The 15,376-nt window shown below is 40.2% G+C and overlaps 1 protein-coding gene and 1 long non-coding RNA gene across 5 annotated transcripts in view; one reads left to right on the plus strand and one right to left on the minus strand.

The window, feature by feature from the left end:
• Positions 1-15,376, minus strand: part of EIF3E (eukaryotic translation initiation factor 3 subunit E) — a 243,383-nt gene that overhangs the window by 42,780 nt on the left and 185,227 nt on the right. Inside the window, exon 1 of one of the 3 annotated variants that reach the window (XM_003903068.3) lies at positions 2,170-2,354. The exons of 1 other annotated variant lie outside the window; for it this stretch is intronic. In XM_003903068.3, the coding sequence (XP_003903117.1) occupies positions 2,170-2,343 (174 nt within the window). In that variant the 5' untranslated portion in view covers positions 2,344-2,354. Of the gene's footprint in view, positions 1-1,888; positions 1,908-2,169; positions 2,355-15,376 lie in introns of those variants that run through there. One more of the 3 variants, XM_021942561.1, reaches the window with a different exon arrangement.
• Positions 2,532-12,854, plus strand: LOC108587336. Of its 2 annotated transcripts, none has more exons than XR_004185900.1 (2): positions 2,532-2,703; positions 12,674-12,854. It is a non-coding gene; the product is annotated as an uncharacterized LOC108587336 (long non-coding RNA). The 2 variants fall into 2 exon arrangements; XR_004185899.1 differs by lacking the exon at positions 2,532-2,703 and adding an exon at positions 8,758-8,862.

Genomic DNA, 15,376 nt, shown 5'->3' on the forward strand with positions numbered 1-15,376 from the left:
CAGTACCTCTTCGACATTTATTACTTTTTACCTTATATCAAAAATATTCAACTCTAAAGGATAGGTAAGTTTTTAGTGGTGAGATGTCTGGGTTTTATCTTGGATTTCTCACAGTTACATGGCCCTATACAATTAACCCTTGAACAACAAGGGTTTGAACCACACAGGTCCACGTATACACTTTTTTCCAATAAAAGTTACACCAAGTGTGCTTGCCTTTCCTGACTTCCCTTCCACTTCCTCTACTTCTTCCACCTCTGCTACCCCTGAAACAGCAAGACCAACCCCTCCTTTTCCTCCTCCTCAGCCTACTCAATATGAAGACAATGAAGACCTTTATGATGATGTACTTCCACTTACTAAAAAGTAAGTGTATTTCCTTATAATTTAAGACCACTTTCTCTAGCTTACTTTATTGTAAGAATACAGTATATAACACATACAACACAAGACTGTTCATGTTCTCGGTAAGCCTTCCTGTCAACATTGGGGTATTATTAAGTTTTGGGGGAGTCAAAAGTTCTAACGGATTTTTGACTGCAGGAGTTCAGCATTCCTAACCCCTGTATTGTCCAAGAATAAAATGTACTTAGTAAATGGTAATTAAATACTCCAGCATCTGTCTTCCTCTTGGTGTATTACAGTCATCTTACCAACATTTTCTCCAAAGAGGTGGGTATTGGACAGTTTTTCCCACTGATTCTCAACTGCCTGCAGTTCATAGTTTTCGTCTAGCCCTATGAAAATCTAATTTACATTTACATATTCCTCCTTTCCTTCTGTCTGCCATTAAAAAAATGAAATTATAAAGAACACAAAAATATATAAAGTTCAGCTAGTTCAGAAGTACTTCTACAAGTAGCTGGTAAAAAGGCTTTCAAAATATGGCACTTTTACTAGATCTTCTGTCCTCACTTTTCCAGAAAAGAAAACAATGCAGATGGGAATGTTTTACTCAAGGTCTAAAATACAGGTGTAAAAAGAAGAATCAAAGCAAAAATATATCTTTTCAAGAGAAAGTTTTACATGACAAGACATTCTTGGACATTTACTGAAAATGATCTTAGCCGTTACCTAACATCAACAACTTCAGAGTTGTCTATGTTTAGAAAAGGTGCATAGAAATATGAGGATTATACCTGTCTAACGAGCCACAACCACCTGGTAGCTGCTTTTGTGGGACGTTTTTGTTTTATTACTTTTTGTCCTTTGCTACACAAAATCCACTCCCCAAATCTAGAGTTCCCTAAGTAGACTTATATTGTAGTCTGCTTCCAGAAACAGAATTCACTTATTTTTCTGGCCAAAATTCCTTCATCATTGCAAATTACTTTGCATTATTAAAATACATCAATTTCCCAATAAACTCACGGTATAACTAATGTCAATTTTCTTTTAGCCAAAACTTTCAAGTCCAATAAAACTTTTAGGACTGACATACGCTTTAAAATGAAGTTCCAGAATTACACATTTATGCACAATATCTTGAGTAGATAATTGAACATTAACGACCAATTCAAATCACTTGAAGTCAGTACAATGTACACACTGGAAAACACATTTAAAGATTGTGGGGATTTTTTTTTGGGGGGGGGGCAGGGGAGCGCCGTCCCCATCTGACGAAATATGCTGTTCTAGAAAGTCCTACTTATCAAAGACAAGAAAACGCAAAGAACTCACAACTTGATGGAAATTAAAGCGCTAGATACTTATTTTAAGTGTAAGAGAATCACTCTAAACGACTCGACATACAAAAACCCATAGCCAAGCCCAGGCTTCCCACCGTTTCCAAAAGAAAAATCAAAAGCTCTAACAACACTCCAGGTTGCTTTTAGAAGCCGGCCTGTGAAGCTCTAACGTTCTCTAGAGAAACCAGCGAATCACCAACTTCCGAGAACTGATGCGAACGTCCCTCTGGCACTGACACCACAGTTAGTGAAGGAGACGTCTTTTCTCTCTCCGTAACCTCCCTCCTCCTCACTGCCGAATACCGCGGTGCTTCTTAACTGAGAAGACGCTAAACTACCGCAAGATCCTTACTGTCCGTCCAGGAACCAAACTCGCGACCGCCTCGCACGTGTCAGGCCTAGGGCTACAGACACCGCCTTTCGGCCTTGCTCAGCAACTCACCCGCCCCCACGCCTTCCTCGCGCCCAAAGACCCCCTCACCTCCTTTACAGAGAGAAACTCAAGGAGCGGAAAGACTAGATGCCGATCCAAAAAGTGCGCGATGCGAGTAGTCAAGTCGTACTCCGCCATCTTGCCAAAGAAAAGGGAGTCTGTGCTCACTAAAACTTTATTGGTAGCGCCGACAAACGAACAGACAGATCCCGTACTGCGCATGTGCCATGGTAAAACTGGGCTAAGGAAAGGGGCGGGGTTTAGCCTGGCGAGCAGAGGACAACGACGCATGCGCGCGGGTTGTCCAACCCCTTTGCGTTAAGGCGCGAGTGACGGGAACAGTTCCCTCTATCTATCTGTAGGTTTGTCAGTATTCTCTTTTTAATGCTGGCCTTCGATTACCAGTCAGTGGCTTGCAGTCTATTCCGTTAATAACTAGTGAAACCTCAGAATTGATTGCTGAAGCAATGTGACTGCATTGGGATGCGGCAAAGGAAAAGATGAGAAGGGCCCTGATCTCCAGGAAGTTGCATACTGGGAGGAGTATCTAGGCTTTTTCATTTGGCATACGCTAATCGTTTTGTAAGCGATTGTTAAAGTGAGGGTGGGTTTTTAGACAAATAAGTGAAAAAAAATTTCAGATATAGTAAGAGCCATAATTTGGTGGAGATGGTTGGGTTGGACCTATTTAATTAGGATGATTAGAGAAAACTCAGATGGGAATTAAGAAAATTAGAGAAAAGTCTGATAGAGTAACAAGTTAGCTGAGAGTTGTAGTAAGAGAAGGAAGTGATTAAAACTAGAGCCAGGGTAAAAACATGTTGGTTGAAAAGTACAGCAAAGACAATGACCATGAGACAGGAAGGGACTTAGTGTGTGGCGTTTCAAAAACTGAGTGGCCTGTGTGTACTGGGGAGTAAGGTTAAAGAGTTTCACAAGGGTCAGGTCATGATTATGGTAAGGAATGTGGAATTTTTTTCTAAGTACTCTGCAGTGTCCTTTGCTAGTTACTTCTCATCTTTTAGGCCTTTTCATTTTGAAGAGCCCCAGGGATCTTGGACCTCTTCTCCATCTAGACCAATGCCCTATATTGATAACATCAAGCCTAATGGCTTTACATGCAGTCCGCACAACTCCCAAAATATAGCCGCAACACTGACTATTAGTTCCAGACTCAAATGTACCCGGCATTTCAACATGAGCTTGTCCCAAACCAAGTTTCCCCATGTAGCTTACCAAACCTGCTCCAGCTGCACTCTTCACCTCAGTGGCCACTCCATCTGTATAGTTCCCCAAACTCAAAACCTTAGAATCATCATTGACTTTTTCTTTTACACTGTGCATGAAATCTACCGACAAACCCTTTAACTCTAATCTTTAAGGCACATTCACACCCAATCAGTTCACACCACCTCCAAAGTTACAACTCTAGTGCAAACCACCACTATCTCTTGCTTTGACTTTAGGAATCACTTCTTCACTAATCACCTTGCTTCCCCTCTTGCTCCTGTGCTTTATTCTTCATACAGCAGCCAGAGTGAATTTTTAAAAGTCAAATTATGCTTAAAGCTCTCCAAGGCTTGCTGTCTCATTTAGAGTAAAAGATGTAGTAGGTATTTTAAATGACCTAAAAAGCCAGTAGATCATCTGGACCCATTACCTCTCTGACCTCATCTCCTAAATGTTCCCCTCTTGCTCACTTGTCTCCAGCCACACAGATTTCCCTTCAGTTCCTCAGATACTCCCACCCTGCTTTCATGTTGTCCTGTTATATTTGCTATTCCCTCTACCCGCAATGTTCTTCACCCAGTTATCTGCATAGCTCTTTTCCTATCTCCTTCATATTTTGCTCAAATGTCATCTGCTCAATGAGACCTTCCTTGACCAGTCTATTTAAAAATGTAACTAACTTGCCTACAAGAACCTCTCATTTTGCTTTCCTGCTTTATTTTTTTGTTTGTTTTACAATATTTTACTTATTTTGTTTACTTTTGTTCTTCCCTGACTATTGTATTAATTCCACAAGATCAGGGATTTTGTCATTATTTTAAATATAATAACCGCTTCTCCAAAGTCTAAACAATGCCCAGTATATAGTTGGCACTCAATAAATATTTGAATGAGTATATGAGTGAAAGAAGGAGGTAGGCCTTTGGAGAGTGATGTAAAGTTTATTTATTTATTTATTCATTCATTCATTTTTTGAGACGGAATCTCACTCTGTCGCCAGGCTGGAGTGCAGTGGTGCAATCTCGGGTCATGGGTCACCGCAACTTCCGCCTGCCAGGTTCCAGCGATTCTCCTGCCTCAGACTCCTGAGAAGCTGGGACTACAGGCACGTGTCCAGCTAATTTTTGTATTTTTAGTACAGACAGGGTTTCACCATGTTGGCCAGGATATTCTCGATCTCCTGACCTCATGATCTGCCAGCATCAGCCTCCCAAAGTACTAGGATTACAGGCGTAAGCCACTGCGCCTGCCCTGATGTAAAGATTTTTAGTGGAAATGTATTCTAACTATTGTGTGGTAAATGAATTGCAAAGGGGCTCGAGTGAAGGCAGCAGGATCAGTTTGATGTTCTCAGACTGGGTGAGGGCTAATGGTGGTATAGACAAGTATATTCATACAAGTAGAGAGAAGAGATAAGAACCAAGATGAACTTTGGTGGTAGAACCAACAAGACTTGCTCCTGGATTGGATATGATGGATAAAGAAGAGTAAAAATCAAAATAATTTCTAGAAATACTACTCAGCAATAAAAGGAGGCGACTAGCTATACACAGAACAACCTGAATGAATTTGCAGGGAATTATGCTGAGTGAATAAAAGTTAGTTCCCAGCCAGGCGCGGTGGCTCACGCTTGTAATCCCAGCACTTTAGGAGGCCAAGACGGGCGGATTGCCTGAGGTCAGGAGTTCGAGACCAGTCTGGCCAACATGGTGAAACCCTGTCTCTACTAAAAATACAAAAAAATTAGCCAGGCATGGTGGCGTGCATCTGTAATCCCAGCTACTCAGGAGGCTGAGGCAGGGGAATTGCTTGAGCCAGGGAGGTGGAGGTTGCAGTGAGCCAAGATCGCACCACTGCACTCCAGCTTGGGCAACAGAGCGAGACTCCATCTCAACAAAAAGAAAAAGTTCCCAAATGTTACATATTAAATTATTTTATTTACATAATATTTTTACATGACAAAATTATGGAAATGGAAACTAGATTAGTGATTGCCAAGGGTTAAGGAGGATGTGGCGGTGGGAGGGAAGTGAGGGTGGCTATAAAAGGCAATAGCAGGGATCTTTGTGGTAATAGAATGCTCAGCATCTTAACTATGTCATTATCCTGGTTGTGCTATTTTACTGCAGTTTATGTTTTGTTTTCAACAGCTTTATTGAGATAAAATTTATATACCATACAGTCCACCCATTTAAAGTATACAGTTCCATAGACATACACAGATAAGTGCAGTCATCACCACGGTCAATTTTAGAACATTTCCATCACTTCAAAAAGAAGCCTTGTACCCTTTAGTTAAGGGTAACTCCCCTATCCTTCCATTCCCCTCACTCCAGCCCTAAACAACCACTTTCTTTCGGTACAGGTTTCCCTATTCAAGATGCTTATATGAATGGAATAGTATAACATGTGGCCTTTTGTGTCCCACTTTTTTCACTTTACATGATGATTTCAAGGTTCATCCAAATTGTAGCAGGTACTAGTACTTCATTCCTTTTTATGGTCATTGTATTTATATAATACTCCATTGTATTTACAGACTACATATTGTTTACCCATTCATCTGCAAATGGACATTTATATAGTTTGCATCTTTTGACTATTAAAGATAATGTTACTATAGTAATTCCAGCACTTTGGGAGGCTGAGGTGTGGGGATCACTTGAATTCAGGAGTTCGAGACTAGCCTGGCCAACATGGCAAAACCCCATCTCTACAAAAAATACAAAAATTAGCCAGGCGTGGTGGCATGCGCCTGTAATCCTAGCTACTCTGGAGGCTGAGGCAGGAGAATCGCTTGAACCCGGGAGGCAGAGGTTGCAGTGAGCTGAGCTCGCACCACTGCACTCCAGCCTGGGTGACACAGCAAGACTGTCTCAAAATAATAATAATAATAATAATAATAATAATGCTACTATAAACATTCATGTACAAGTATTTTTGTGGACATGTGTTTTCAGTTTGCTCAGGTATATGTATAGGAGTGGAATTGCTGGGTTACATGGTTATCTCTGTTTCATAGTTTGAGGAAGTTCTAGACTGTATTATAGTTTTGCAAGATGTTACCATTAGGGTAAACTGGATAGAGAGCAAATGGGATCTCCCCTGTGCTTACAAGTTGATCTTACAACTGCATGTGAATCTTCTATCTCAAAATTAAGAAGTTTATTCCTGCACTTTGTGCTTAAGAAACTGAGTCCCCTCTGGTGACCAGTATATGGGGTAGAATGGCAAAGGAATACTTAAACAAGGAGTTCTGTTTCAGGCAAAATGAGATCTCTATTAAATATCCGAGTGGTCATATCTAGTAAGCAAATGGAGATACTATTCTGGATGAGTTGATATAGTTATCGATTGCTTACAATGAATGTTACCTTGTATGTTTTCAATGATGTGGAAATATTATATGATCTCTACCATTATGCCATTTACAGTATTGTTGGGAAAGCAAGGCAGAATGCCCATGAAGCAGAGAATACATGCTAGTATAAGCTGCTAAATTTTGGGGCATAGTCTGTGTGGCCTCTAAGAGTTGAGAAATAACAGTTGTAATTTGAAGTTTCCCGAAATTCCAGGAAGTTGTAATAAAATATAAACAGGAAAACAGGCAAAAGTGAGGTAGAGCAAAGGAAGGAAGGAAACAGGTAGCAGTATGAAAACTTGCCAAAAAGGAACAGAGAGCATCTTTGAGAAGCAGAGAGAAATAAGATGCAATTCTATTAGACAAACATTCTGAACTTTTACCATAGGCAAGGTACTAAGCTAGGTGTTACTGGGAATATATAATCAATAAGTGTTAGTCCGTGGCCACAGGAGCTTTCAGTCTTATAGATGATAATTATTAATTTATTCAATTTAAACTAAATGCTTACAACATGCTAGGCACTATTCTAGGTCCAGGGAATACAGAAGGAAAGAAAACAACATTCTCTAAAGAAAACTAACAACATTTAAGTGGAAGGATGTAGATAAAAACATATTAACAAATATATACTTTGTTAAGTGGTAACAAGTGATATGAAGAAAAATAACTCAAGGTAAAGGCTAGAGAATGATGGGGAAAGGTTGCTAATTTGTATAAAGTAGTTAGAGAAAGTCTCAATTATAAGGTAGAATTTTTTGTTTGATTTTGTTTTTTGTTTCGTTTTGTTTTGAGAGACAGGGTCTCTCTTTGTCACTCAGGCTGGAATGCAGCAGCATGGTATCAGCTTGACCTGCAGCCTCAACCACCAGGACTCAAGTGATCCTCCCACCTCAGCCTTCTGAGTAGCTGGGACTACAGGCGTGTGCCACCATGCCTGGCTAATTTTTTAAAAAACAATTTTGTAGAGACAGGGTCTCATTGTGTTGCCCAGGCTGATCTCAAATTCCTGGCCTCAAATAAACCTCCTGCCTTGGCCTCCCCAGAGTGCTGGGGTTACAGGTGTGAGCCACTATACCCAGACATATAAGGTAGAATTTGAAAGGTAACCTGATAGAAGTGAGAGAGCCTGTGACTGTCTAGAGGAAGAACATTCCTGGTGAAGGGATATCAAGTATAAAGATACTGAAGCAGAAGTGTGCTTGGAGTCCTGCAAGAATTAGCAAGGAGGCTAGAAATGCTAGAGCTGACTAAGAGTAACTGTGGTAGCAGATGGACTCAGAATCTATGGTGGGCCAGATGTCATAATGCTTTATAGGTCATGGTAATGATTTTGGTTATCTTCTAAATGAGATGGGAAGCTACTAACAGGGTTTTGAGCAGAGGAGTTTACACAATCAGCTCTAGAAAGACCACCTTGAGGGTTAGGGGTGCAGGGACAGAGAGATCAGTAAAGATACTACTGAAATAATTCAAAAAAGAGATGACTATGGCTTGGACCAAAGTGGTAACAGTGAAAGAGTTGTAGACATAGTGCAATTCTGAACATACTTTCAATGCAAAATTTGCTAATGGATTGTATGAGAAAGAGAGGAGTCAGAGTTGATTCTAAGATCTAGAAGAACTGAGGGCCATTTACTAAGATGAGGAAGGGTATGATAGATGCAAGTTTTAGGAAAGAGGGAAATAAAGTGTTTAGTTTTGGACATATTATGTTTAAGATACCTTTTTGACATCCCAGTGGAGATATTGATTAGGCAGTGGAACATATGAATCTGGAATCAGGGGAAAGGAGATAGAGCTGGAGATAGAAAATTAGATCTTTTTAACCTATTGATGAAATTGAAAACCATGGAACTGGATGAAATCTAAGTATGAGTGTGTTTAGAAAAGAGATGAGCAGGATTAAATCTTAGATACTTCAACTTGTAGAGGTCGGGACAACTGAGATCAAATAAAAAAGCTAAAGAAGGATCAGCCAGTTCATGGAAGACAGAAGAGGAGGAAGAAGAGAAAGTGGTGTCCTAGAAGTCAAAGGAGGAGAGTGGCCCAAGCAGCAAAGAGCAATTAACTATATCAGATGGTGCTGTTAGTTCAAGACTGACCCCAAACATGAATTGATTATCAGTGGAGGTAGAGCAGATGGAAAGGTTAGTGGATTGGAAGTAATTTGTATTAAGACTGCTAATTTATACTACAGATATGGAAGAGAACAGTACAGGTGGTTCAGGAACAACTTGAACACTGTAGAGACACAGAAACAGGAAAATATAAAAAATATCTGTGAAGGACAACTCGGGAAGTGAGCTGACAATTGGAGTCTATAGGGGAGAATGTCCTGGACAAGAAAGACCAGGACCAACTACAGGAAGTCCCCACTTAATGTTGTCGATAGTTCTTGGAAACTGCAACCTTAAGTGAAACAAAGTACAGCAGGTCTTCGAGTAATGTCATTTCATTCAAGGTTGCTTCCTTATAACATTGATGAGAAAAATAAAACAGACAACTTGGTGTCATTATACTTAATTTTGCTTAAAGTCACGGTTTCCAAGAACCTACTGACAGCGTTAAATGAGGTCTTACTAGAGTAGAAAACTAAAGTGAGGAATTTGAGAATTATCTTAGGTCATAAGGAGCCTTGAAGTATTTTTGAGTATGATAGTGAATCATCTGTGTTTCAGAGAGGTGATTCTGACAGTTGTGTAGACAGTGGATTGGATGGGTAAAATGGAGCCAGTCCATGGAAGGTCTTCAAAACCAGATGGGGAAACTTGGATTTGATCAGAAAGGCAAAGGGAGGCACTTGTTAAATTCTTAAATAGAAAAAGACATGAAGGCAGTGGTGTTTTGTCCTTTAAAATTAAACTGGAAGTGATTTACAAGATGGGTTAAAGTGGTGACAGATTGGAAACTCTGCTGATTCCCCTGGCTTTTCCCCTGGAATTTTCCTTGCTGGTTTGTAAAATATCTTGTTTCTTTTTATAAGAGAGATTTAGCTCCAAATTTGGAAAATCTGACTTTCTTTAATGTCTTCCTAGTGTTTTAGTTAAAAAGAGATATCACAGAGAGAGCACGGGCAAGGCTTTACCTGGTAGTGTCTAGGTGGTAACAAGTATAGACTTTGATTCTCACACATTTATCAAATATTTGTTGAAGAGTTTTCCATTTGGTGATCACAGTGTTGAGCTCTGGGGAAACAAAGGAAGCCAGTCCCAGCCCACAAGGAGTTTACAATTTAGAGTAGCAAGTGTGTAAAATGTATACTAATCATAGCACCAAATGAGAGTGTCTAGGCAGAATGCCCCCAGGAGTCTAAGGGAGGAAGTTCCTCGCTGCCAGAGAATGTTCGAGTTTCATGAAGAAGGCAACATTTGACCGCCTCTACTTGAGTAGATAGATGTTTGGCTGGCTAAGAAGAGGAGAAAGAATATTTCAGGCAGAGGGCAGAGCAGGCACTGGCTTGGCCTTGAGGAAAAGCCTAGTGTGATTGGAGACTGTGAGATTTTATGGCTAGAGGGCAGGGCGTGCACTGTGTGGAGTGGCAGGACAAGAGTCTGCTGCACTGAGGGATCAGAGGGAAATTGTCAGAAGCCTGTGGACTGTGCCAAGGAGTCTGAATTCTATCCTACAGGCCACTGATCCTTAACATGGTATTCCTGTTGACCCTTTTAACATCTTCCTTTGCCATGCTTCCCTCTGTGTCTCTTGTTCAAATTCAGATTATCAGCCATGATAGGGAGAAAACAACAACCAAATCAACCTTGGGATCATCACCCATACAAACTAAACACTGTAATAGTCTTCCAAAGGGTCTGCCTGCCCTGGTGTTGCATCTGTCCACACTGCTGTCTGGATGATCTAAATTAGATCTAACCCTGTTAATGGGCTGAATTATATTCTCTCCAAGTTCATATGTCGAAGTCACAACTTCCAGTACCTCAGAATATAGCTGTATTTGGAAGTAGAATCTTTAAAGAGGTGACTAAGTTAAAATGAGATTATTGGGGTGGGCCCTAATCCAATATAACTAATGTCCTAATAAGAAGAGGAGATTAAGACACAGATATGTACAGAGTAAAGACCATATGAAGACACAGGGAGAAGATGGACATCTATAAGCCAAGGAGAGGCCTTGGAAGAAACAACCCTATCAACACCTTTATCTTGGACTTCCAGCCTCCAGAATTGTGATAAAATAAATTTCTGTTATTAAACCAAACCAGTCTGTGGTACTTGGTTATGGTGGCCCTAGCAATTTAATATACTCTGTCACTTCCAGTTTTGTGTAATATGAAGTCAAAACTTCTTAGCCCATGAAATAAAGTTCCTTGGAACCTCATCTCTCCAGAACCCTACACTCCTTCCATAGTAAGCTCTGCTCAAGTAAGCCACCAAGTTTATTGTTTCTTCAATAAAGTTTCTTCAGTCTAAAATGCTCTTCTGTCCTCACCCTGTTGATTACCTTGTCATATTTTAAGATTTGGATGAAGCATCTTTTTATTCTCTATTTCCCTACCGCTCTCTGCTGGCAACGAACTTTTATCTCAGAGTCTATAACATTATTATTATTATTTTTTTTTTTTGAGATGGAATTTCACTCTGTTGCCCAGGCTGGAGTGCAGTGGCACAATCACAGCTCATTGCAGCCTGGGCCCCCTTGGGCTCAGGTGACCCTCCCACTCCAGCGTCCCGAGTCGCTGGGACTATAGACGCGCACCACCATACCCAGCTAATTTTTATATTTTTTTTGCAGAGAAGGAGTTTTGCCATATTGCCCAGGCTGGTCTCAAACTCCTGGGCTCAAGTGATCTGCCTGCCTCGGTGTCTAAAAGTGCTAGGACTACAGGCGTGAGCCATGGTATCTGGCCTCAGAGCCTATGACACTTTCGTTCACCTTTTTTGTTATTGTTGTTTCCTCCTACCAAACATCTTGATAACAAAGACTATGAATATCTGTTATTATAGTTCCAGTTCCCATCTCAGTACCTGGCACATAAAAGGTATTCAGTAGGCCAGGTACGGTGGCTCACGCCTGTAATCGCAGCACTTTGAGAGGCCAAGGCAGGCAGATCACTAGGTCAGGAGTTCGAGACTGGCCTGGCCAACATATTGAAACTCCGTCTCTACTAAAAATACAAAAATTAGCTGGGCGTGTTGGTGTGTGCCTGTAGTCCCAGCTACTCAGGAGGCTGAGGCAGGAGAATCACTTGAACTCGGGAGGCGGAGGTTGCAGTGACCCGAGATCATGCCACTGCTCCAACCTGGGTGACAGAACAAGACTCCATCTCAAAACAAAAAAAAAAAAAAGAAAAGAAAAGAAAAGGTATTTAACAAATGTAAATGCTCTAGAAATGAATGTGCACAAAACCTAGATATCTAAAACTATGTGTTCTTGAAAGAAATTGGCTTATGTTTTGGAATAGTCTAGTGAATACCTACCACTACTGTGGTGCACACATTTTAGCAATCAGAATGTTCATATCTGCTGATTCCATATGTCTCAGATATTTCTAAATAGCGTTAACATTTTAATCAAATAACCTTTCCTGTATACTACATGCAGATGCCTATTACAATTCAATGTCTGCCTTCTTTTGTTATATTCCCAGCTCATTTAGTCAACACACATTTTCTTCATCCCTCTTCTGACAGACAGAGTGCTAGATTCTGAGGGTAAAACAAAACAAAACAAAAATGACTAAAATACTGTCCCTATGTAAAGGAACTCACAGGTAGGTAGAAGGGACAGATAGGTAAAAACTTAGAATTCTGCTGCAATGTGGTAAGTGTGACCATAGAGATGCGTTATGAAGTATTAATGGAGTAGTTTAATTAGATTAAAATATATACGTATCTTACATCTAAGTGTTTTCTGTGTCTTTTTGTAAAATAATTATTGTTTCTTGAAGTATGTATCTTCAGAAGATGACTTTTTCCTGACCTTATTCTCTTGCTCTTTAGGGACCTTATTGGAACTTCCTATGATTACACCTAATGCTTGTGTGAGAATTTCCAGAAGCCTCAATCCTGCTGTCATCCTTATTAAAGAATCACTTGGAGAGAAGATGCCTTTGGAGAACTTTAATCCCCTTCTTTCTTCACTTACCACCTCATATAAAGCTAGGATTGACAGTCAATTTTACTCTAGTTCTGAGGCCTCGTAATATGTGAAGTGAAGGATATTGGGAAAGGGGAACCGTCACTGTTCTTTCTCATCTGTCCCTAACACTAGACCCTGGAATGTGGCTACCCCATTCTTTGTGGGAAGGTAGCAATTTCCAGTAATTGGGAGTATCTCAGAGGAATCTAAAATAATTGTGGTAAAGCTAGAAGAGTTGACAAGCTAATATAAACCACTAGCCAGTTCAGAACATAATTTAAATACGTATGTATTTGTTTAAATACTTCTAATTTTGTGTGTCTCTTACAGAATATTCTGTCTGTGTTATCTGTCTTTAAAAATGCCTGCAGTACAGATAAACTCTCCCTGCCTGATTACCAGACCAAGTGGTTCGTGATTGTGTTTAATGATAGAAATACAGTGATACTGAAATGCAGCATAGATTTCTAATAATGACAGTTACCCAGTGAATGCATTCTCTTGGCTAATAGCCAGTTTAAATTATGTGGCCAAAATCTTATTTAGCATTTATTTAAAATATTTGATGCAAAAAATACAGGCTCTTTAAGAAAGTAATTTTAAAATAAAATTGTCATGTTACATTAAGTCATGTATCTCAAGCCAATGCTGTAATCAACTGACCTAGAGGGAATTAAGCTAGTATTGCATGCAAGTCAAGTTACTGATCTAGCAAAAAAATAGAAACTAAATATTGAGATGATGTAGGGAGCCAGGCAGATATTCAGCCTGGAATTCAAACAGGAAAACAGGGTTTTCCGGGGACTTCAGAGGCCCAAGGCAGAAGAGTTAACAACGAGAACAGTAATACTGTTCAAAGTTGTGGTATGCCCTTTGTCATGTTGTGTTTACTTACCTGTTTACCCATCTGTCCCTTCCATTAAACTATGAGTTCTACGAGGTCTGGAATTAGGTGTATTTGTAACTATACCCCCATGTACCTTTTGGACGAAATAAAGAAAAAGGAAAGGAGGCCTGTAGTTAGTTCACAGGGGAACAACTGGGATTCATGGGTGCTTGAATATTTTAACATTATTATCAAACTAACCTGATAATGTAAGACTATGAATACGGTTAGAGAAGTCTTCCCTGACTTTCCTATGTAGAATAGCTCCCCCAGTTTCTCATCACCTTCTTGTCATGTGACAAGAATTAAGTGAAGTCACAGACATACAAAGATGCCTAAGAGGATGGTTTTAAGGCAGTGGCAGATATAAAGCAGAGCTCTGTCTGTAGCTGCTGGAAAAGGTTTATCTACACTACTAGCTTCAAGAATAGTCTCTATCTCTTCATTTCTTTTTTATTTTAAAAAATATGACTTTTAAATTTCCTTTTTTATTTCCTTTCTTTCTTTTCTTTTCTTTTCTTTTCTTTTCTTTTCTTTTCTTTTCTTTTCTTTTCTTTTCTTTTCTTTTCTTTTCTTTTCTTTTCTTTTCTTTTCTTTAGATGGAGTCTTGCCGTGTCACCCAGTGCAGTGGGGGAATCTCAGCTCACTGCAACCTCCACCTCCTGGACTCAAGCAGTTCTCCTGCCTTAGCCTCCTGAGTAGCTGGGACTACAGATGTGTGCCAGGAAGCCCAGCTAATTTACATTTTTCCGGAAGAGACAAAGTTTCTCTATGTTGGCCAGGCTGGTTTTGAACTCCTGACCTCAAGTGATCTGCCCGTCTCAGCCTCCCAAAGTGCTGGGATTACAGGCATGAGCCACCGTGCCTGGCCACTTCCTATTTCTTTTAAGGTATATTATCTCTTTTGTTTATTTTCTCTGGTATTCCTTTTCATTTCATCTTTGTGTTGGAAATATTTTTCCTTTTATCTCTAATTCTTTGTCGTTTTGTCACCTCAATGCTGAGCTTTTCTGATTGCAACTTATGAGTTACCCAGTGAACACATTCTTCCACAAAACACCATTATTCAAAATCTTGAATAATTTTCTTAATGTTCTTAGACTTGTTTTAAAATGTGAAGTTACTATTTTGAACTGTTTTGTGGGCACATCTTCCTGGCCTACATTCCTTGTCTGTAGATGTTTATTTGCTTCTTCTTTTTTTTTTTTTAATAATAATTGTATACGGGATTTTCTCTCCATACTCTCCTGGTGTTCAGTTCTATTTTTCCCAAAATTTTACAATGGGATGGAATGGAGGAAATCTTTTCTGACTTTAAGAAGCTCCCACTTCTGTTGTTTTTGCATAGTGGTCAAAGCGTCAGTGGCTTGCTTTCTGGGATTCCCTGACCCTAAGCCCTCTCCACTGGACCTTTACTTTTCTTTATCCCATTTGTCCCAGTGCTGCTTTGGATTGTTTGCAGCAGATTCTTCTCAGTGTGGGGCTGTGTCCCAGATGGGAGGGAGCAGCGGTGAGTCACAGGTTTTGGAGTTACAGGCAGGCTGGACTGCTCCAGTGCCTGCAGTCCGCCAGCAGGAGCACCACCCTGGCCAAGAGGACAATGTGCTCTCTCCTATCCGGCTGCTCTCAGCAGTGGCCCTCAAGCCCATGGCTGCTGAGGCTTCTGCTCGCACCTGCT

The sequence above is a fragment of the Papio anubis genome, chromosome 8 (genome assembly GCF_008728515.1).
Source record: "Papio anubis isolate 15944 chromosome 8, Panubis1.0, whole genome shotgun sequence".
Taxonomy (NCBI): Eukaryota; Metazoa; Chordata; class Mammalia; order Primates; family Cercopithecidae; genus Papio; species Papio anubis.